The sequence below is a fragment of the Talpa occidentalis genome, unplaced genomic scaffold, assembly GCF_014898055.3.
Source record: "Talpa occidentalis isolate TD23 unplaced genomic scaffold, MPIMG_talOcc4v2.1 talOcc4.7, whole genome shotgun sequence".
Classification (NCBI taxonomy): domain Eukaryota; kingdom Metazoa; phylum Chordata; class Mammalia; order Eulipotyphla; family Talpidae; genus Talpa; species Talpa occidentalis.
The window spans coordinates 2,942,610-2,964,052 of NW_023605083.1; the positions used below are offsets into that span (position 1 = coordinate 2,942,610).

Sequence of the window (21,443 nt, forward strand, 5' to 3'; positions counted from 1 at the left end):
CCACTGCCCAGAGAGCCTCGCGGCTGATGTCCTCAGGTCTCCACCGCGCACTTGCTGGGCGGTGGGTGGGCACAGGGAGGGCCAGGCGGCCTGACCCGAGCTCAGGCAGTGCGGAGGCCGCAGGGACATGCGAACACTGGGTCACCCGGGGAGCTCTGCCGCCCCAGGCCGTGAGGAGCAGAGTTCCTAGAGGAGTGCTGGCAGGCGAGCTTTGGGGATCCCTGACCACCAAGCCGAGACTAGAGGGGAGGCAAAGCCGGGCGCTGGAGCCACTGGGGGACAGAGGTCGTGCACAAAGAGAAGCCGGCTTCTCCCTGGGCTGGGGGGAGCAGGAGGCCGGCCTGTTGCGGTGGGTGGGGGTGTAACCTGCTGATGGGGGCGCCGGGGAGCGGGGCACGGGCTCCAGCGTGGCCTCAAGAGCCAGCAACGATGTGGATTTCATTCCAGTCCCCCCCCCCCAGCTCCTGCTGCATTCCAGCGCCAAGGCCACGCTACTCCCCAACTGCAGTTCGCTGCCGAATGTTGGGCGCCGCTGGGGGTTCCTAAGCCCCCTCCCGACAGCAGGCGCTGCGCTGGGACATCACAGACTTCGGCGGGGATGGATCGGCTGGAGCAGCTGATCATCTCATTCTTAGGCGGGGGCGGGGCAGACTTGGTTGCGAAGGGCACCCTGTCCTTTTGAGGACGGCGGCCTCTGGAGAGGCCCCCCCAGACGGAAGGAGATGCTCACGCGGGGCCACGGCAGACTCGCCGCAGGGTCTGCCATAGGCAGGGCGGGCCGGCCCCACTCGCGCGGGGGCAGGTGGCCCCGAGAAGGCTCCCCAGTGTGCCAGGGGCCAAACTCACGCCTTCCAGTATGCCCTGAAAATGGTTTTAAATGTGGATTTTATTAAAACAAAGTGCATTTGCCGCTGTGCTGGCGGGAGGGCCGGAGTCGGCGGGGAGTCAGCCGGAGCCGCGGGGCAGAGCCGGGCCGTGCGCACGAAGCGCTTCCTTCTTGTCCAGGAAGCGGCCTAAGTGCCCTCTGAGACCCTGCGCCTCCCGGAGCCCACCCAGGCTTCCTGTGCTCTCTGGGAAAGAGCTGGCATCTGGGCCAGGGGAGGGCCAGGTCATGACGTTAGGGGGTGGCGAGGGGAGCCCCAGCGGGGAGGGGTCGGATGTGGGCCTGAGGCTGGGCGGCTGTAAAGACGCAGGAAGACTGAGCGGGACAGAGACCTCGGGTGGCCTGGGGATGTCTGAGCTGGACTTGGCGGACGTAGGGGACAGAGGGGGGTGGAGGGGTGTGCCCGAAATTCAAGAAAGAAACTCTTAAGATTAGGAAAACAAAACACACGCAGAAAGGAAGTCTGCACCCAGTAGGGAAAAGGTAAATTGAGCTTCCCAGCTAAAAATAGATCTAAGTTCAAGAAAGGTTCTCATCAAATATTTAGAGCTAGGAGGGACCTCGGGAATGTTCTAGTCTGGTGGTTTGAAGCAGTTTTTGGTGACTTTCAGCATCAGAACTTCTTTTTTAGAATAAAATATACACAGTCTCCAAGGCTTGCCCTGGCAGTAGTGGGGAGAACCGTCCCCACCTAGGCCCCCGGCCCTGCACCCCCCTGGTCCCCAGGGCCTCTAGGCACCTCCCAGGGGTGCCTCTAGGCACCTCCCAGGGCCTCTAGGCACCTCCCAGAAGAATCCCTTCTCACCCGGGAGGAAGCGGATTCTGAGGGGTGAGGGTGTGGGGTTCCCCGGTTGACATCACTGCCAGGGCCACGGTGGCTGGACCGGTGACAGCAGAGGCGGGGGTGACAGCCGCATGGGCCCCCAGTGTCTCAGGCCTCACAGTGGCCGGTGGGTGTTGCCCAGGAACTGGCCAGGGGTTCTGTGGTCAGACTACAACTCGTCTGTCCCCCGGGACAGTGACAGAGGCTTTGGTGGTGGACAGAGCCAGAGTCAGTCTCGCAGACACAGCAGGACACCCGGCTTGTGCCAGGGCTCAGGGTCGTGCTTCAAAGTCCTCTCAGCTCTTCAGAGAGTGATTATGAGGATTACAGGAGAGATTGTTCCAGAAAACCAGCCCAGTGTGCAGCAAAAGATCACTCAAGAGATGACAGTGACTGCCCGTTACCACTACGACTACTGGTGACTAGAATTAAACCTCACCTGAAGCCACAAAATTAGTTGCAGGATTATTCTTGCTAATTTAGAGGTGTGGAAACTGAGGCCCGGGGGTGGGGTGATCTTCCCAAGGTTCCAAAGATCGTGAGCAACAGTAGCCAAGCAGCCACGGGCTTCCTCCCCAGTGCCAGCCCAGCACCAAGGGCATGAGGTCAGGAGAAAAGCAGGTTCGGGATGGACGGGGCTCCCCTCTCGACCCATCTCCAGGGCCCCTGGGCGGGGAGCCGGCCGCCGCCCTTCCGTGGGACTCTGCCGCCCTCTGGTGGCCGCGTGCTCAGGACTCTGGCCAGCAGCCGGCTGCCAGGGGTGCTGGCCCTGCCCCGCAGTCCCGCCCTGCAGTCCCACCCGGCCGTGGCATCCCAGAGCCGTAGTGACTCCTCCCGTGACTCGTCCCGTCACCTGGTGCTGTGGGAAGGACCACAGCGTGTCCCATCAGGACCGACGCCAGCCACTGCTGGTGGCCTGTGGGACCTTACCAGGTGCTGGGCAGAGGGGGTGTGAGAAATCAGCTTGGGTTAGAGAAGCAGGGACTCCTGGAGTAGGTGCCTCTGTGCAGGTGTGTGTGTGTGTGTGAGTGAGTGAGTGTGCGCGCGCGCACGTGTGCCGTGTGGAGGCGGCATAAACAGGTGAGAAAGAAAGCTGAAAGACAGAACTCCAACACATACTGTGTCCCCGCCACCTGCAAATCCAAAGCAGGAGTTTTGGGAAATGCCGGCGTCCCTTCCAGGTATGTTTCACAACCACCACCATCACCGTCACACTTTCTGAAAGCCAAGAGCCAGAAAGTGTAAACTGATACAATTGCTTGGGGGAGATGTTTGGCAACACCTCCTACAGCTAAATGCACATCTACCCAAAGACCCAGCAATTCCCTTCCCGGGCACGTATCTGGAAACCTGGAAACCCACACTGATGTCCACCACGAGACAGGCACAAGAACACACAAGGGTTTGCAATAATGGCTGAAGCCCAGAGACAGCCCCAGCCGCCATCAGCAGTGGAGTGAATGAACAACGTGCAGCCGACACACACGTTTCCTGGGGTGAGACTTTGGACAGCAGCGATAAAGAGCTCCATGCAAAAGTGAGTCTCACAGACGTGTGTTGAGCAAAAGATGATTCTGTCTCAGAAAATAACGTTAAGAAAAAAGACAGACATCATGTTGACCAAAATCCCAGCCATCACGCCGAACAAAACAAAGACCTGAACTTCCAATTCACAGAAAGTTCCAAGATCAGGTTAAGTGACCACCGTGGAGGTCAGAACAGAGGTCACCTCGGGGAGGGGGTTCTGATTTAGGAGGGGCATCAAGGAGGTGTAGGGTGGGACATGGTGAATCATGAAGCTACACTTAGGAGTGTCCTGGTTTCTGTGTCTATTAAACCTTAGATATAATCCAGAAAGAAAATGAAAGCCCAGAGACAGTGGGGAAGGGAGGGTCGCACCTGCAGGGCAGTGGAGAGACTATGGGCCTTGTGGTGATGACACGCGAGGCAGGTCCCAGGCGTGCTGGCCTTTGTTGCCAGAAACCAATCCTCCTAGATATCTGCCCTTCTAGAAATTTCTTAGTTGACTTCCTAGTTTCAAGCTGCAGAATAGGATCGTGGCTCTTTTGCCTCTATCTTTTTGCTTATCTGTATTTTTACACTTTTTTCTACAATGAGAGTGTTTTAACTTTTGTAATATGGAAAAAAAGCAATAAAAGCTATTTTAATTAAAGGGAATAAAGCTGTGTGTGCGTGTTCTGGTTCGTGGATTTTGCAGGGAGGCACATTCTGGTAGTGGGGTCAGACTTAAGAGCAACGAATGGTGTGGGCTGGGAGAAGCGGGGGGGATTTGAAGCCTTTTGGCCAAAACTGCCTCTGCCTGCTTCATCTGGCTGAGAAGTAGCAGGGCACAACAGCACGTGGGCAGGAAACTGTGTTATGCACTTGGTCACAGTCACTGTCCCTTGCTGAGCTAGGCATGGCCTTGGTGACAGTGGCTTGGCCAGCCCCCAGGGGGGTGCAGAGCTCGGTCTCTGGGGCTGGCCTTCCCTGGACCAGGTTTGGGCCCCTGCCGGCTCCTTCTGCTGAAGGCTTCCTGCTGTAGCAAGAGCGTTTACCACAACGGCCCAGAGCATTTTCCACCCCAGAGCACAGGTTCAAGAGAGCACCCGGCCCACAGTGACCATACCAGGGCCCCAGCCAGGACTCTGCCCAGGCTGAGTTTCCCACCAAGCGATGCCCGCACCCACTATTTACACCCCCTCCACCCACGCGCACCCCTGGCCCTGGCCCTTCCGGCTCTCATGCTCCCGTTCCGAGCTTGGCAAAACTAACTCTTCCCCTCCAGGAAACGTGAGGATTTCAGAAGAGCCAACACGAGAATGGAAGGGTTTCAAAAAGGCTTCTTTTTATGAAAACGAGGAAGCGTTGATCTTTTTTAAGTCTGGAGCATTGTCATTTCATTTTATAAAAAAAATCGAAGTAATGAGTTGATGTGTTTGCCGCTTAGGAATCTGATACATGAGGTAAGAGAACCTTTGTTTCTCCCCCTGACACCCAGTGTTGCATGCAACACAAAAACAAAGTTTACCCAGCCTTTTGATTGGCTGTGCCCTTTTTTTAATTTAAAGTGTGGATTAGTGTGGAGCGCAGCAGATTGGTGCAGTCAGAGGGTGACCCTGTCAGGGAAAGTGTAAATTGCTACAATCTTTCTATAGGACAATGTGGCAAGTGTATCAACATTGCACATGTGCATTTCCTGACCCAGAATTGTCCCTTCCCGCAAAGATATTACTTGAGGATGCTCATAACAACATGATTGTAAAGGTGAAAATTAGGCACCACGTAAACTCTCACAATCTGGAATCATTCCAATAAAATGCGGCGCCTCCCCCCAGGGAGACACAGCACAGCTTAGAAATAAGGCCGCCCCCCCGGGAGCTGGGAACCTGCTTGTCACCATCTAAATGCTCTCGTGATGTTGTTTTGAAAGGTGTTTTGTTTTGAGGTAACGGGACATTCACACGCAGGTGAAAGAAATAAGAGCGATTCCAGGTGCCCCTCACCCGGCGCCCTCATCCCGTAGGGTGCTCGGAAGGCAGCTGCGCCAGGATGGCCACACGGCCTGTGGTCAAACCGTCGGCTTCATCAGGCTCACTTTCGCTGCTTATTAATACAGTCGACGTCGATACCCTGGTGGCGATGTCCTGCGATGGACGCAGCGTCGCGGGGGTCAGTATTCACAAGCATCGCTCCGGCAGTTGCGCCCGGACACGGGAGGGGGCCGCGCCCACCCTGCCCACCCGGCTGTCCCCTCTTAGAGTCCCAGCTCCTCTTGCTCTTTAGCTGCTGGCAACCTCGGCCTCTGTCTCCACGGTTCTTTCCCTCCAGGCAGACTGTGTGTTGCAGGCAGAATGACTCGGCATGTCACCCCGGGGGGCAGGCCTCTTTAACGAGTCACCCAGGTTGTGGAGGGGTCCACGCTTCACTCCTTTAGGTATTCCAGTGGTCGGCACCGACCCTTTGTTTAACCCATTCTGCGCTGGGAGGCGGCCCGGGAGTTGCAGTGTCAGGCTCCTGCGCGTGCAGCGCTGTGACCAGCTCCCACGGGTCAGCGCCCAGCGGGCTGCCTGGTATAATGGCTGCACGTGTCGTTTTGCAAGAAACTGCCCCACTTTGCCGGTGGGCCGCACCGGCAGACCTTCCGCCCACGGTGTACGAGTAGCGCTGACTCTGCATCTGCACTTGAATTTGTTGTTCTCACTTTTTTTTAAATTTTAGCCATTCTGAGGGGTGCATAGGGGCATCTCGCGGTTTTCATTTTCATTTCGCTCATGGCGAGTGGTGACGCCAGGGAAATGGTGTATGTATTGCACTCATTTTATGACTGGATAGTTTGGTTTTGAATGCTGAGTTTGAAAACTTCTCTATATTGTCTAGATGCCGGTCCTTGAGCAGATATGTGGTTTGCAAATATTTTCTCCCCACCTGTAGCTTGACTTTCCATTCCCTTTAAAGGACCTTTCTTAGCCTAATGCTATCGTCTTTTTATTCCCTTGGAAGTTTTATAGTTTGACATTTTGCATTTAAGGCTGTGATCATTGTAAGCTAATTTTTATAAACGGTATGAGGCTCAAGGAGACGTCCTTATTTTTGCAGAAAGGTGATCTCAGGTCCCAGGACAATTTCTCAAACAAGCCGGCTTTCTCCCCTGGATTATTTTTGCAACAGGGTCGAAAACCAGTGAAGCATGCTTGTGAGGCTCTCCTTCTGGGCTCTCTCTTCCTGTGTTATTCATGGTATGTCAGAAATTGATTTAAAAGTTGCATTGATGCTATATCTGTACTGGTTAATATTGCAAATGTCCATAACATACTGAGTAGAAAAAACTCACAAAAGGGCAATTTACTAATAATCTGATTTTTTTAACTTTTTTTAAGATTTTGCCTTTTCGCGTGCACGCATGTGGGGTCAGCTATGGAAAAGCCCCTGAGATAGTGTTTCCCTAAAAGGGAGACTTGGTTGGGCCTCCCTGGTGGCGCAGCAGTTGAGCGCTGGGTTGCGAAGCTGCCCGCAGCCTCTGTGGCGCCGGTTCAATCCCTGGCTGCTCCCCGGCCACCGGAGGAGGGTCCCACATGGCGTGCAGACCTCTCCTGCCGCCCGCTGCTCCCCTCAGCAGTGTCCTTCGGTCCTTCTGCCTGCTCTGCTCCCCGCTCTGGCTCTGGTGAATTCTCTCACCCTCCCGCGCTTCTGACTGTACCCAGTGCTTGTATAAATAAATAAATCTTAAAAAAAAAAAAAAAAAAAAAAAAAAAATAAAATATTTAAAAAAAAAAATCTTTAAAAAAAAAAAAAAAAGGGAGACTTGGTTAAACCCAGCTCGCTCGGCGCCTCTGCCTTGCTGCTGCGCTGCGGTGCTCGGGGCGGCGCGCCTCACCTCTGCCATCTTTGGCTGCTTTTCCTAAGGGCCGCGTCTCAGGGCTGGTGTTCCAAGGCACGCGCTTAGGGCAGCAGGTCTGACAGACTCCCTGCCAGGCTGGTTATGTTAGGGGGGAAAGGATGTCCTGCGCTAATCCCATACAGGCTTTGTGGACCCCACCCCCACTCTAGACTAAAGCCATCAGGACATTGGGAAAGACAAATGTCCACCACCAAAGGGAAGGTGGCTGGGACCTGAGGGTGGAGTTGGGCAGCCAGGTTGGATATAAAAACCAAACACGTGGGCCTTGGGGGGCTCGCTGTCGCTCGCCTCCTGGCTTCACGGCTCCTGGCTCGCGCCAGCTCTCAGAGCGCCATTTGGGATTCCTGATCGGCGGATCGGGTAGGACGCATTTAAAACTTTGTCTCCCACTTTTCTCCCTGAGCTGTGCATTTCCTCATTTCCCCTTCCCTTGTCAATAAACCTTTTATGAACCTTCCGCGTGCGCCTGCAGTAGAGCATTGATATGTCCTTTTAAGCGCGCGGGTGAGGACCCACAGTCAGGCACCCCGTTTTGTATCGGGGTTGTTCTACAACAGTTACAGCAGTCACCACACAACTGTCAGGCTTGGGCGAGTTTCCCTTTTTCATTTCTCCTTCCTGACTTCTGTCAGGTGGGTGAGGGAGAGCACAGCAAACATGTGATCACCTTACTCTTTTTTAAGATTTATATTTATTATTTGTTATTTATTTTTTTAAAGATTTATGTTTACATTTATTTATGCACACAAGAGCTGGGGTACAGGCCAGAGGTGTGGGGGGCAGGAGGACTCACAAGAGACAGAGTGGGGAGCAGAACAGAAAATTGACCGAAGTACACTGCTGAGGGGAGCAGCGGGGAGACAGGAGAGGTCTGCTGCGCCGTGTGGGCAGCTCCCGGGCCGGGGATGGAGCTCATGGGGCAGTGGCTGTGGACAGCTTCTTTGTGCTGAGACAACCCGTTGCACCACCGGGAGGCCCTGGTCACTTTATAAACTGAAAGGTGAGGAGGATCATTGAGGGGTGGGGAACGCGAGGGGACTGGGGGGGGGCGCTGGTAGGAGGTGGCCTGCAGAAGCGGGAAGAAGGCCCAGCTGCCTGGAGCCCTGGAAGGCTGGGAAGAGCACACAGGGAGAGAGGACACAGGAGGGACAAGGGACACAGGGAGGGCAGCGGGGGTTCTAACACATGACCCGCCCCACACACCCTTGCAGGCAGGGATGGTGGCTGGGGGCTGCCGGGCAGAGCGAGAATGTGCAGGTATGAGTAAGACTGGGGCCTGCCACAGATCTGAGACTTCACGGAATACTCTCGATGACGGCAGCTTGTGGCAGAGACAGCTAATGATACCACAGACCACTTGCTTTCAATTTCTCATTTACTTTTGCCTACGTGCCTTGTTCCGGGGGGGAGGGGGATCAGAAAACACCACACGACGGCACACAATTCAAGGCAGATGGAAGAGAGGCGGGCGGGGAGGGTGCAGGGGGCCACCCGCCGGGCTTAGTCCTGCTCCCTCGTCCTGGTGCACGAGATGGCCCCGAGCATCCTGTGTGCCTCAGCGAGGGCGGCAACCCGGCCACACGGACCAGGCCCGCTCGGGGGCAGGTTTCAGTACGTGGACTTTGACAAGTCAAAACTGCCTCAGGTTTTGGTTGGTGACTGCACAGTCACCGCCAGGACAGAGCTGAGAACTCTCAGGGCCGAGGTCTGTGATGCAGAGACCGGGGTGCTCTGGGAGACGAGACATAAGAGGAATAAAGCCAGAGCTCTGAGTGGCCTGTCCACACGCGCTAGGATGGCTGGTCTCAAAACACAGAAACCATTAAGTGCTGGAGAGGATATAGAGAAGTTAGCCACCTTGTTCCCTCTTCTGGGGATGTACGATGGTCCAGCCTCTAGGGGGAACAGTATGGCGCTTGCTCAAAAACTGCAAATAGAGCCTCCCTGGTGGCGCAGGGGTTAGGTTGCAGCACTGTGAAGCAATCACCAGCCTCTGCAGCACAAGTTTGATTCCCAGCCAGGGAGCTACCCACATGGCACAGCAGACCTCTCCTGAATCCCCGCTGCTCCCCTCAGCAGTGTGTTTCAGTAGATCTGCTTGTTCTGCTCCCCACTCTGTCTCTGGTGAGTCCTCTCACCCCCCCGTAACTCTGGCCTACACCCCAGCTCTTGTATGCATAAATAAATAAAATATATTTAAAAATATATTTTTTTTAAAAACTGCAGTGACCACGTATCTAGCAATTCTTTTTATTTTATTTTATTTTTTAATTTTTAAATTTCATTTATTTTTTACATCATTTTTCATTTTTGCACCATGTGTGCATCTTCATCGTGGTTGTAGTCCCCATACAATTCCCACCCCCCTTGATTTGATCCTACTCCCTTCTCCCCGCCCCGTAGTGTGTCTCTAGTTTGTAGTTGCTTGTTGATTTTGATTTTTACTTTTTTTTTATATGTTTTTTTTAATAGAGGCATGTTTTATTTATTTATTTGTTTGTTTGTTTGTTTGTTTTGTTTATACAAGCACTGGGTACAGTCAGAAGCGCGGGAGGGTGAGAGAATTCACCAGAGCCAGAGCAGGGAGCAGAGCAGGCAGAAGGACCGAAGGACACTGCTGAGGGGAGCAGCGGGCGGCAGGAGAGGTCTGCGCGCCATGTGGGACCCTCCTCCGGTGGCCGGGGAGCAGCCAGGGATCGAACCGGCGCTGCAGAGGCGGCGGGCAGCTTCGCAACCCAACGCTCAACCACTGCGCCACCGGGGAGGCCCTTGATTTTTACTTTATTGTAGTCTTTTTCCTGGCCCCTTATTTAGGTTTTCTAAATTCCTGCTATGAGTGAGACCATCCGGTGTCTAGCAATTCTGCTCCCAGAATAGAGAGCAGCTTCTCCAAGACACACTCGCAAGCCACGTTCATGGAGCTTTAGTCCCAGGAGCCGAGAGGTGGAGGCCGCCCCAATGTCCAGATGGACAGCGGGTCCACCACTGGGAGGGCCGCTCACAGCCAGGCATGAGCTGTGATGGGGCGCCGAGAATCGCGTCCGGGCCATGATGTCATGTGACGTCACACACACCCACCTGGCACAGCTTCTTACACACCTGCAGACTCACGGAGCTGACTGGGCCCACCCACCTGTGGCCCAGACATCCGCAAGTGCAGCGGGGCTGCACGGCCAGTGTAAGGCCCCTTGGAAGGGAGGCGATCCCAGCACCCACTGCACGGTGGAGGGGAGGCCGAGATGCCGGCAGGGGGTCGGGCGCGGGTGACAGACACTGCAGGCTCCCCCTCCTGGGGCGCCCGCAGCAGCCAGGTGTGCTGAGACACAGGAGAGTGGCGGGTGCCAGGGGCTGGGACAAGGGGGGGAGCGGTGCTGAATGGAGACGCTTCCCTTTTGCAAGACCCAGGGGACCTGGGGGAGAGGCTGTGCAGCGGTGTCGGTGGCCCTGAGCTGGACGCGGACAAGCGCATAGCTGGGGGCTTACGTGTGCGTTTATATCATCTCATCCCAGCTAAAAATAGAAGCTGCAGAAGCAACAGCTGACGTCTCAAAGGAGGCCGCCTGCTGGACCCGGCCTGCCAGCTGTCCCGGGGGCGGGGTGGGGCTGCCCAAGACAGCTGGGGGTCGCTCTGGCCCTGACTCAGGCATGCCAAGGAGACAGCCCTGTGCTCCCAGCCCCGCCCTCACCACCCCTTGTGGAGCCAGCCCTTATGCACCCTGTAGGCACGGCCTTTAGATGCCCGGAGAGTGTGTCCTCTTGCACCCACTCCCTACCAAGCCCCACCCTCTTCTGCACCCAGATGTTCTCTGTGCCTTGTGCTTCCCAACCTTCCCCAGGGACCCATAGGGTCTCCTTCTGGGACGTCACCAGCACATGCAAGGACAGAGGTAAAGACAGGTCGGGACTGGTGGCAAATCCAGTGGACAAGAGGGTGGAGCCATTCACCAAATCCCGAGCTGGGATGGGTCCCCAGGATGCTCAGGCCCTGACTCTGCCAGGGGCTGTGGGATCCTCCTTCGGGAGCACAGCCTGGCTCCAGGATCCAGGTCATAAGGCAGAGCAGCTGTGGTCGGCAGCGACTGCTGGTTCAGTGTGATGGGTAGGCTTTCTATACCTCAGGGGGTGCCCTTATGGTACCTGGGGGTGCCCTTGTATACCCTCAAGGGTGCCTTTATATACCCTAAGGGGTATCCTTATAAAGCCTGGGGGTGTCCTTATATGCCCTCAGGGGGTGCCCTTATAGAACCTGGGAGTATATGGGTCCATGTCTGAGTCTGTGGTTGGTGAGTTTAATGGGAGAAATTGGGCACACACTACAGCGCCGCTTCCTGTCTCTCCCTTGGCACAGGTGGCTCAGGGAGCAGCCACTACCCACCCCACAGGTGAGCAAAGTGAAGGTGAGTGTCACGGGATTCGCACCAGCTTGCTTAGCAAGTAGAGGGGCCAGAACCTGGACCTGGTTCTCCCCTCAAGGGCCTTAAACACTGCACTCTGCTGCCTCTCCAGACACCCATGAGAACAGAGGGTCATGCAAGGGACGGTCTGCAGCTCAGGGTGGGGTTGGTGCACGCACCTCTAAAATGATGGTGAGAAAGGACCTTTCCAAGCAAAGTGCCAGCCCAGCATACACCGGCCTTCACATTGCTGGCAGTTTTATTTATAAGATTATAAAATAGAAACGCCATAAGTGCCCAACAAGAAGGGAATGGTCACACACAGACTGCTGGGCAGCTGACAGAGTGGTGGGCAGCTGTGCATGCACAAGCAGGCCTTGTTTAACCACAGGCACCTGTTCTGAGAAGGGCCTGGCTCAGCAATTTGGTCGTGTGTGTCAGAGTGCAATCACACAAATCTACCATGCACACCTCCCACGCCCGGGCTGGGTGACACAGTCTATCCCACCACCTTCTTAGCTGCGGTCTGCCGCTGGCCGAAACTGTTAAGTGACGAATGACGACGAAAGACATGAGATACTTGTACACGTAATGAAAAATCCGAGTCGTAGGCTGCATTGGACGGCGAGGCTAACTCCTCTAGCAACTCCAGGCCAGCCTCAGCTCTCGCTCACGTCCCTGCCCTGTGTGAGTCCTTGGAAAAGGGCAGTCTCTGCTCCACACAAGCACTCAGGGACCCACACTCCCCGCATCTTCAACACCTGCTCACGGCAGGAGGAGGAGAGATAGCAGGGGCTTGGTGTGGGGGCTTTTGTGGGGGGCGGCTGTCTGATTTCAGCCACTTTTCATTGTCAGGAAAGTGAACTCCTGACCACACCCACCTGTAAGGGGAACCTGGGAGAGAGGAACCTGGCAAGTGGGCCTGGGAGCGCTCAGCCAGCCTGTCACCAGTGCGGGGCCGGTTAAGCCACTGAGACCATACATGTGTGCCTGGATATATTTTTAATGGGGAAAAGTCTGGAAGGATGTCCATTCAACTGTCACCTCCCCGGAGTGGAAGGGGGGCTTCCACTTTCCTTTTATGCTTTGTATTTTTTTTAAATTATGACACATTTTGGGTCATAACACAGATTTATAAAATGATAGTATGCGGAATTTTTGAAAAGACAAGCAAGAGTTGTTTAGAATTGTAAAAACGCTCACCAGGGGGCAGAAGAGCTTGTGTGTGCACGGGCTGTTTGCTCACTGCTGTTTACTACATTTCTTGTACAATTTCTTCACCAAACAGGCCATCTGTAAGGTTTGCCAAATCGCTAGAGGAAACGCAGCCCAGGCCTGTGGCTGACAGGCGTCTGCTGGGGGCTCTGCCACCCGTTTTAACTGAGTCCTCTGCTGTGGTCTCCTTGTGTGTGAAACCGCACTCCTTCCAGAGCTGCTTCTGAGCTCAGAGAAGGGAGGTATATAACTCGCCTAATCCGCACCAGTCAATCTGCTGCCCCCCTGCTGGGATCTGGGGGAGATACCCATTGAGATGATGAGCGGATGACCAGGCACCTGCTCCAGCTTTTGAGGTACACTCTGGACATCTCCCGGGGTCCTGTGCACTGGTACCAGGTGAGGATCAGGCCCTGGATGGCCGGGGGCCTGGGAGAAGGCGGGCCTCGTGTTTGCAAGAATGAATTATGAGCAAAATTGCAGCAAAAACAAAATCACTAATGCCCAGAGTCACAGAAACGGCCTGTCCTCTCTGTGGGCCTCCCGATGTTCCACACTGACATGACAGCCGCCTACCTAGTGAGCATGGCGGGGGGGCCCCGGGACCTGATAGGAGAGTGGATTTCATCTGGGTTGCATCCCCCCACACACACCTTTCCTCAATTTTCCAACTGAATTTGTTCCAGAACAAATGGTTTTACAACACAGATGATTTAAAACCAGTGCATTTCCCCCACGGGGAGCAGCTCGTTCACCTGCAAACCAAAACAGTGAGGAAGCCACAGCCAGCCGGGGAGTCTGGCGTCTTCTGGGATCCAGAGCAAAGTCCTGCCCTTGGGTCTCCTGCTTAGTGACTCTCCAGGGGGGCCCACCTGCAGCGGGAGGGAGCAGGTGACCGGCCTGGGCTGCTTGTCTCCTGGGATTGGGGAAGGCCGCGCAGAGAGCTGGGCACCCCGGGTCGCTGCCCCGCCCGGCCCGCAGCGCCCGCCCCGCCGGCCACCGGCCAAGGCTCCCAGCGACGCGCCAACCTGGACCAGGCCGGCAGGAGCAGTCCCGGCCCCGCCCCGGCCCCGCCCACCCGCCACCCCATTGGGCGAGGGGTGGAGCCCGGCTGGGGCTGGGCCAATCAGAGCGTATCTCCGAGGGGGCGGGGCGGGGCGGGGCGCGGACTGTGGGAGACGCCGGGGCGGGCCGCCCGTCTATCCCCGGGCCCCCCAACGTGGCTTTCAATAAACACCCCTTTTTGCTCCGCTGTTATAAAGCGGGGCCTGGGGCACCCGACCAGCAAGAGCTCCGGGCTCTGGGCTTGCACCCCCGGGGTTCCTGCGAAGGCGCCAGCCCGGGCGCCCTGCGGGGGGCGGGGGGCTCCCCGCTTTATAACGGACTCCACCTCCTCCTCCCGACCTGCCGCGTGTGTGCTCAAGCCCTGATCTCCAGCTGGCCTGCAGGTGTCCGGGAGCTGCCCCCGCACCCCGGCCGAGAGCAGCCCGGGCCCTACGCTGGCGGCCTGCACCCTCTCCCGCGGAACCCCGCTGTTCTGAAAGCTGAATGCTGACTGCAAAAGCCAAGAAGCAGCACCCCGGTGGGAAGGACCCCCGGCTCAAAGCAGCCAGGGCCTAGGGCTAGGGAAAGAAGCTCGTCTTGTGTGCAAACCATCCACGCCTGTCACCCCAAGCACCACCTTCTGGGACTGTCACCCGCCAAGCCCAAACTCGCCCTCTCTAAGTCACCCCAGGCGGCCTAGAGAGCTCCATTCCCAGCCACCAGCCCGTGCCAAACCCTGCACGCTACCCTGCCTTGCCGGTCCCCAAGAAACCCCAACCAGGGCCCGGTCAGAACCTTCCCGTCCATCCTGCTTCTGCCTCCTGACCCCCTGGTGCTCCCCAAGTGGGCCTACATGGCATGGCACGCCCCTCTTCTGGGGAACGCAAGTAATAAGTGCTTCCGGTGACCTGGCCTCTGCCTCACCACTCGGTCACCTCCATAAGTCAAAATCCCACAGGCTCAAATGAGACAGCCTTTGCCCGCCGGGAGCGCCCACCTCCCTGAAGGGGACAGCACTTAGCAGATACGCCTGTGGGGTGCGAGCCACAGAGAAGGGCATGGCAGGAGGCCCACAACCAGCTCAGGTGCCAAGAACCTCTGTGGATTCTGCCCCATCAGCCTCTCTTCCCCGACACCACTTGGAGAACCATCTTTCTCCCTTTCCTGGTTGCTGGCCCTAGGACACCGACTCCAGAGCTTCCTTGCCATTGCCACAATGGCCTAGACAATTGACGTACCCTCTTGCCCGCAGTCCTTGGCTCACAGTGAGGCTTGGACGCCAGCTCGTTTATACAGAGTCTGCCCCAGGGCTCTCAGGGAAAGAGACTCTCTTTGTCCACAGGGGGTGGGGCTGGCAGGCAGACCAGGGTCACCACAGTGGGGAGAGCCCATTTGAGAGCAGAGTCAGCACAGCGTCATGGCTTCAGGGCCCGGAGGTGGCGGTGCTGGTCTCAGGCACCCCTAGCTGCTGGCTACGATGTCAGGTTTTAGATGGAACAAGCCAGGCTGGGTCTGATAACAAAGCCAAGTGTCCTCATTAACACGGAGAGCCCACCCTACTGGGGGAGGCCAAGGCAGGGTCCCCTAGAGGTGACAGTTAAATTGAGAATTGAAAGATGATTAGGAAGCAACCAGGTGGTGAGGAGGCGAGAGAATATTCTAGACAGAAGGAGCAGCAGGAGAGATGGCCCCAAGGCGGGAGAACAAAGCTTTAAGAATTTGTTGCTCTTCCCTCCCCTGTGCATGTTCTGTAGCTGCAAACACCTTCGGTGCATGACCTTTATTAAATAGCTACAGGGCTCTTATTCACAGGTATGTCCATTTGTAAAGCTCTTTATTGTTGGAAAACCGCTGGCCATGGGATATGTCACGATCGATGAAATCCACGTTGTTACTCTCACCGCCCCCTGACTGGGTCCACAATTCAGCCTGCATTTCTACTCTGCACCCAGGATTTTGAACCTAAAATTCCAGCCTAGGAGGACAGGGGCCAGCTTTGGGAGTGTAGGGGAGGTGGGCTGGAGCCAAGGGCCAGGTTTGCCTGGCGATGAGGCCGCAGGAGAGCTGAGCCTGAGCCGCCCTCACCAGCTGCAAAGGAGCAATGTATCTGTCAGCCTTGCGGTGCCTTTCCGCCAGAGGACACTGCCCAACTCAGGACAGGGGGCTGCCCTCTCTGGCCAGCCTGCCCCAGCATCAGCGGGAGATGCAGACAGGAGTCTCTTGCAGCTTCCACCAGCTTTTCCTTCTCTGTGCACATCTCCCTGATCCCGTCCCTGTCACCCCATTATTTAATGTCCTATTTCAAGGGAAACAGGAGAGGAAGCTGGCAAAGTTGGTTCACACTACTTCTCCCTGTTCAAGAACAGCAAGCAGGGGCGGGAGAACCCCCATGTGTGAACACCCCTCTTGTCAATAAAACTTGCTGTTATTTACATTTGCTTTAGAGGCTGTAATGGTGCACACTCTGGAGGAGGCGTGATGGTGTATGTTTCGGGGGCCTCCGTGGTGCCTGACATGATTCCTGAGAAGGACCCTTCAAGCAGAGACTCTCTCCACCTCATGCCCATGTTAGAAAGGCCTGCAGACCCCAGGAGAGGTTCCCCACTCGGAGGTCAAACGAGCCCCAGGCATCATGGTGTCCTAATGGGTTGGACCCACACCTTGGAGTGGGGCAGACTCTGGGCTCTGGGGACACTGAGTCCTGGGCGGGGCCAGCCCAGACCTGGCCGGGCGGCTCCTGTCCTCAGGGGTTGCCGAGTCTGAGGTGTGGGGAAGCCACGTCCACCCCAGGCCTGGAGCTCGGGGCCCACAGTGGCCCTGAGTCCCTGGGGGTGTCAGACCTAGGCCTGGTCAGGTGACTCAGCTAGTGGGGGGCTGCTGAGACCCAGGCGGGGTGGGGGCGGGGGGTTGGATCCAGGTCCGGGCGTGGGCTATGGGCCAGCAGGGGCTGCGACCCTGGGAGGGATCAGCTGGAACGGGGCTGGAATGGAGGCTGGAACGGGGGCTCCCTGTCCCGGGTGGGGGGAGCACGCAGGCTCTGGACGGGCAGGCAACGAGCCCGGGCGGGGGTGTCGCTCTCCCGGCAGGCGTGGGGTGCCCGCCCGCCCAGGCGCTGTGTGTCAGGCGCGGGTCAGACCCGCCGAGCGCGCAGCCGAGGCTCCTCTCGGCCTGGGTGTGGCGACTGGGGTGCGGGGCCTCCCCTGGACACCCCCGCGGCCGCCGGCGGCGCTGGACGACGCGGGTGGAGGCGCGGGGCCCGCCGGGCGGGAGGCGCAGGGCCGACGGGCAGCGGGGCGAACCCCGCGGGGGTCGGCGGGGGCGGGGCGGAGCCGCTCCCCGGGGTGGGGGGCGGGTGGGGGGTGCCCGGGCGCGGCGCGGCGCCTCCGGGCCGGCAGGGGGCGCGCGGGGGCGGGCGCGGGGGGCGGGCGCGGGCGGGCGCCGGCAGGGGGCGCTCTGGGCCGGCGCGGGCTCGGCCGGCGCGGGGCGCGGACGCGGACGGAGCCGGGCGGCGGCGGGCGCGGGCGCGGGCGCGGGCGCGGGCGGGGGCGGCCGGGCTGGGGCGCCGGGCCGAGCGCACAGGCCGCGGCCGAGCCCGCCATGCGCGCGCGGGCCTGAGGGAGCGGCGCGGCGAGCGGGCGGCGGCCCGGCCCGGGGCTGCGCGCGGCCCGGCCCGGCCCGATGAGCGGCGGCCTCGGCCTCCGGCGCAGCCCGGAAATGTCCGGCCGGATCGAGAAAGCAGGTGAGGCGCGGGGGGCGCGGGGGGCGCGGGGGGCGCGGGGGGCGCGGGGCGCGGGGGGCGGGGCCGGCTGCGGTCGGGGCGCGGGGGCGCGGGGGAACTCGGGGCGCGGGGGGATCTCGGGGCGCGGGGGATCGGGGGCGCGGGGGGGCGCCGGGGCGCACGGGCCCCGCGGCCACCCCGGGACGCCCCGGCCCCGCGCACCCCGCGGGGAGGCGGCCGGGCCGCGTGTCCCGCGCGGAGCCCCCGAGCGCGCCGTCGCCCGGGCCCGCGGCGCGGGGAGCTGCCCCCCGAAATGGGCCGTTCCCCGGAGCCCCGAGTTCAGATTTAGCCAGAAGTGCCCGCCTCGGGGCGCCGGCGGCGGCGGGCTCCGCGCCTGGGCGTTTTCGGGGCCCCGTCGCGTCCCCGGCTCCGCCGAGCAGGCTTCGTGGGAGGGGGCGCCGCGGGGTGGGCCTGAACGGGGGTGGGGGGCGGCCCCCGCTCTTTGTGTGCTCCTCGAAATCTGCCGAGCTGCCTCCCAGGAGCCAGGCGTGCGCCCCCCCGGGAATAGCCTCCCGGGATTCGTCAGGGCGAGGCGCGTCCACGCACCTGGCAGGCCCAGCCCGCGGAGGTGGGCGGCGCCCAGGGCGCCCGGCCTGGGGACAGGCCTGGAGGGGCACCTGGTGCCAGGTGAGCCCGGCCGCTCGGGACAGGGGGCTAGAACGGGGCAGGCGGCACCGCCTTCGGCCTCGCCGTGTTGCCCTGGGTGACCAGGAGACTTGCTGGAGAGGCCGGAGACCGCGCGGGTGTCACCTGCAGGCTGAGGCTCCGGCACAGGAAAGCTATCTCGGCCGCCTCTGCGGAGGGCGTCTGTGTGTCCTGCTCGCTGCCAGGGCTCTGGTGAAATGCTTGTTAAATCCTCACGGGTTCTCTGTGAGGGGGACCGTGGTCCTGGCTTCCAGCAGGTTCCATGGCCGCCCCCCCCCCCCCAGCAAGGGGACTTGGAAATGCTGCATCTCCACCCCGAGCCCAGGTGTCTGCCTGTGGGCCGGGCCCTTGGTTTCAGGTCTTTTCTGGGGTGTTTTTCTCTGCTTATCAGCCCGGGGTGTTGCCCCGTGACCGAGCACCTCCCTGCACACGTGCCCTTCTGGGAAGGCCTCGGGTGAACAGGCACAGCTTTTGTCGGGGCCCCCTTGCATGGCATCTCGTGAGAACAGCCCCGCCAGGAGACTCAGCTAACCGGAGGAAGGTCTCCTCCACCGTCAGGACGTGCGCTCGCCAAGGCACTTGAAAAATCACCAAAGAGTAAAAAGTGAAATGAAAGCCCCACCATGTGGGAGCTGCCCCGGCCCTGCTCCCCAGGCCTGCGGGTGCTGCGGCAGGTGCGGACACAGCAGGCACCTGCCCTCGGCGAGGCACGTCAGGGTGGGCATGCCGGAGCCCCAGCCCCACCTGGCCACCCAGGTGCGTGAGCTGTGCTGTGACAAGCCAGGCCCGTGGGGCGGGGGGCCTGTCGTGGGCAGGGCTCTGGAGACAAGATAGAGGACCTCGGTGGCCGGGAAGAGGGGCAGAGTGGACAACCCGGCAGGGGCTGTGGGCGTGCAGGACGAGGCCACTTTGGGGAGAGGCAGCTTAGCAAGAAAGTTCCGAGGTTGGCCTGGCCCAGGGTGCCCCCTCAGGCGGCACTAGCAAGGGCCCCCACCTCACCTTCTGGCACAAGGGCTTTTGCTGGGATTCCTGGGACGCGCCTGGGGTGAAGGGTCCACCTTCCTGGTGGCTTCCACTGGCCATTATCTCGGCACTGGCCTTGCACGTCGACAAGGCTTCTGCTGGGTTTCCGTGGAGTTTTCTGGATGCCCACGGCTAGGTCCTTGAGGAAGGACAGGAGGCGGCACGGCCAGACTCCTGTGAGCGGGGCGCGGTTCTGGGGTGGAGGAGCGCGCCGGAGGCCGGCAGCTGGCGTTTCCCAGGATGGACGCGGCACGAGAGCGGCTCACATGTGGTCAGACTCTGCTCTCCGAAACCCAGCCCAGCGCGTTCACCTCGGGGTTGAAGGCCACCAGGGTGTTTTGAGACCCCAGGTCCCAGCCTGCCGCAGCACCTGCCTGACCACCCTCTGCTCCTGGGGGGCGTCTCTGGAGCGTGCCCTGCTGCTCCTCGGTACCTTTTCTCCCCACCTGGGGGCCTGGCTGAGGGCCCCCTACTTCCTGGGGGCCCAGAAGGGCAGCGTAGCCCGTGCTGTGTCCCGTGGGGTGGAGCAGCCCGGGCCCCAGAGGCAGCAAGCGTCACCTGGTGGGCGTGGCGGGGTCTCCCAGTGAGGCTTGACAGAGGAGGGTGAGCCTGGAGTGCTGGGCAAGGCAGGGTGGGGTGGCTCCCCCGGGCCCCTGGCTCCCAGGAGGACGAGGGGTGGGAGGTGTGTGAAGCCTGGAGGGAGGAGAGGGCCAGGCCTGCGTGGGAGCGGGGCCCTGTTGCCGCCTCCCGGAGACCCTGGCCAGGGAGCAGGCCTGTGCCCTCAGCGCGAGGGCTGGTGTCGGCCTCGGTGGACGTGTGGGCAGCGGTGTTGTGTCAAGAGGAAGTGACCGTCGACGTTTTGATGATCAGGATGTTGCCCACCAATCCCAGATCCAATTCTCTGGAAGAACGGCCCGCTCCCGGAGCCCCAAGCCCCGTCCCATCGGGCAGCTGCTCCAGGGCCCCATGCCCTCTTGACCGCCTGCTGTTTGCCTTGCGCCCCCTCCTTGAAGAGATCCCTCATGCTGTCTGCTTCCCCCTGGACTTGGAGACCTCTGCCCCGGCCCTTCCTGTGCTGGCTCACTCCCTGCTGCCTTAGCTCAGAGCCCACTCCGCACCCACTCACAGGCGTGGTCCTGGGCCCCGGGCAGCCGGGGTGAACAGGCCAGCTCCACACCACAGTGGGGCGCGCCTGGGAGGTTCCGAGGAATCTGCCCACACGGTGGAGGGTGTCCGGGCTGCTCCTGAGGGTTAGGGTTAAGCCCTCGGTGGCACCAGCTTGCCCAGTGCCCGAGGCCAGCATCCCTCTGGTGTCTCTGGCCCCGCGCTATATTTTTCTTTCTTTCCTTCTTTAAAGATTCTATTTATTTTTGTGTAGAACTGGGGTACAGGCCAGAGGTGCCGGGGGTGAGAGGACTCACCAGGGACAGAGTGGGGAGCAGAACAGGCGGAGCTACTGAAATCCACTGCTGAGGGGAGCAGAGGGGAGACAGGAGAGGTCTGCTGCGCCATGTGGGTAGCTCCCTGGGCAGGGATTGAACTCAGGCCGCAGCAGAGATAGCCTGAGACTATCCTGTAGGCCACCAGGGAGCCCTGTGTTTTTCAAAGGTGGGAAGATGCTTTAGTGGTAAATGACTGGGAGGCGTTCATAGTAACTTTTGGTTATTATGTATTTTCTCAGAAGAGCTACACAAGCGCTGACACAGGCTGCGGGGGTTTTGGGTTTTTTTTGGTTTTTGTTTTTTTGGGGGTTTTTTTGACCAAAAAGAGTCCTCTTAGATCAGTGGTTGCTGTTTATTGCTCCACTTGAACACCTCCCAATTTTTGCACTTCCCCCACCCCCGCAGTCCTTATGGTCACAGTGTAGACGGGGCATCGTATGCGTCCTGGGGCCGCTCAAGCCCTCCTGCCCGCGCTCTCAGGACACCTCCTGCGGGCAGTCGCCATGAGCCGCCGGGGGGCTGCCGGAGCGGGGCGCCCCAGCCGCCGTCCCGGGGTCACAGTCCAGGGTGACATCACAACGGTCTGGACCATCTCAGCGAGTTCCTGGCCTCAGAGCACTGGCGGATGAGTCGCTCCGCTTGTCCTCACTTGGCCTCTGCGGGCAGTGAAGGTCCAGGGAAGTCTGGCGAGCGGCCAGGGTCACAGTCCGAGGGCCGTGTCCCGGGACCCACCTCTGCCTGCGAGGGCACGGCCGAGCCTCCGTGCTTCTGGAGACACCGTCATTTTCTGGCTTA

General features: G+C 59.4%; 1 protein-coding gene across 1 annotated transcript in view; it reads left to right on the plus strand.

Annotated features, from left to right (window-relative positions):
* Positions 1-17,435: 17,435 nt before the first annotated feature.
* Positions 17,436-21,443, plus strand: part of RAPGEF1 (Rap guanine nucleotide exchange factor 1) — an 88,402-nt gene continuing 84,394 nt past the window's right edge. Inside the window, 1 exon segment of the mRNA XM_054689201.1 lies at positions 17,436-17,499. Coding sequence (XP_054545176.1) covers positions 17,439-17,499 — 61 coding nt within the window. The 5' untranslated portion in view covers positions 17,436-17,438.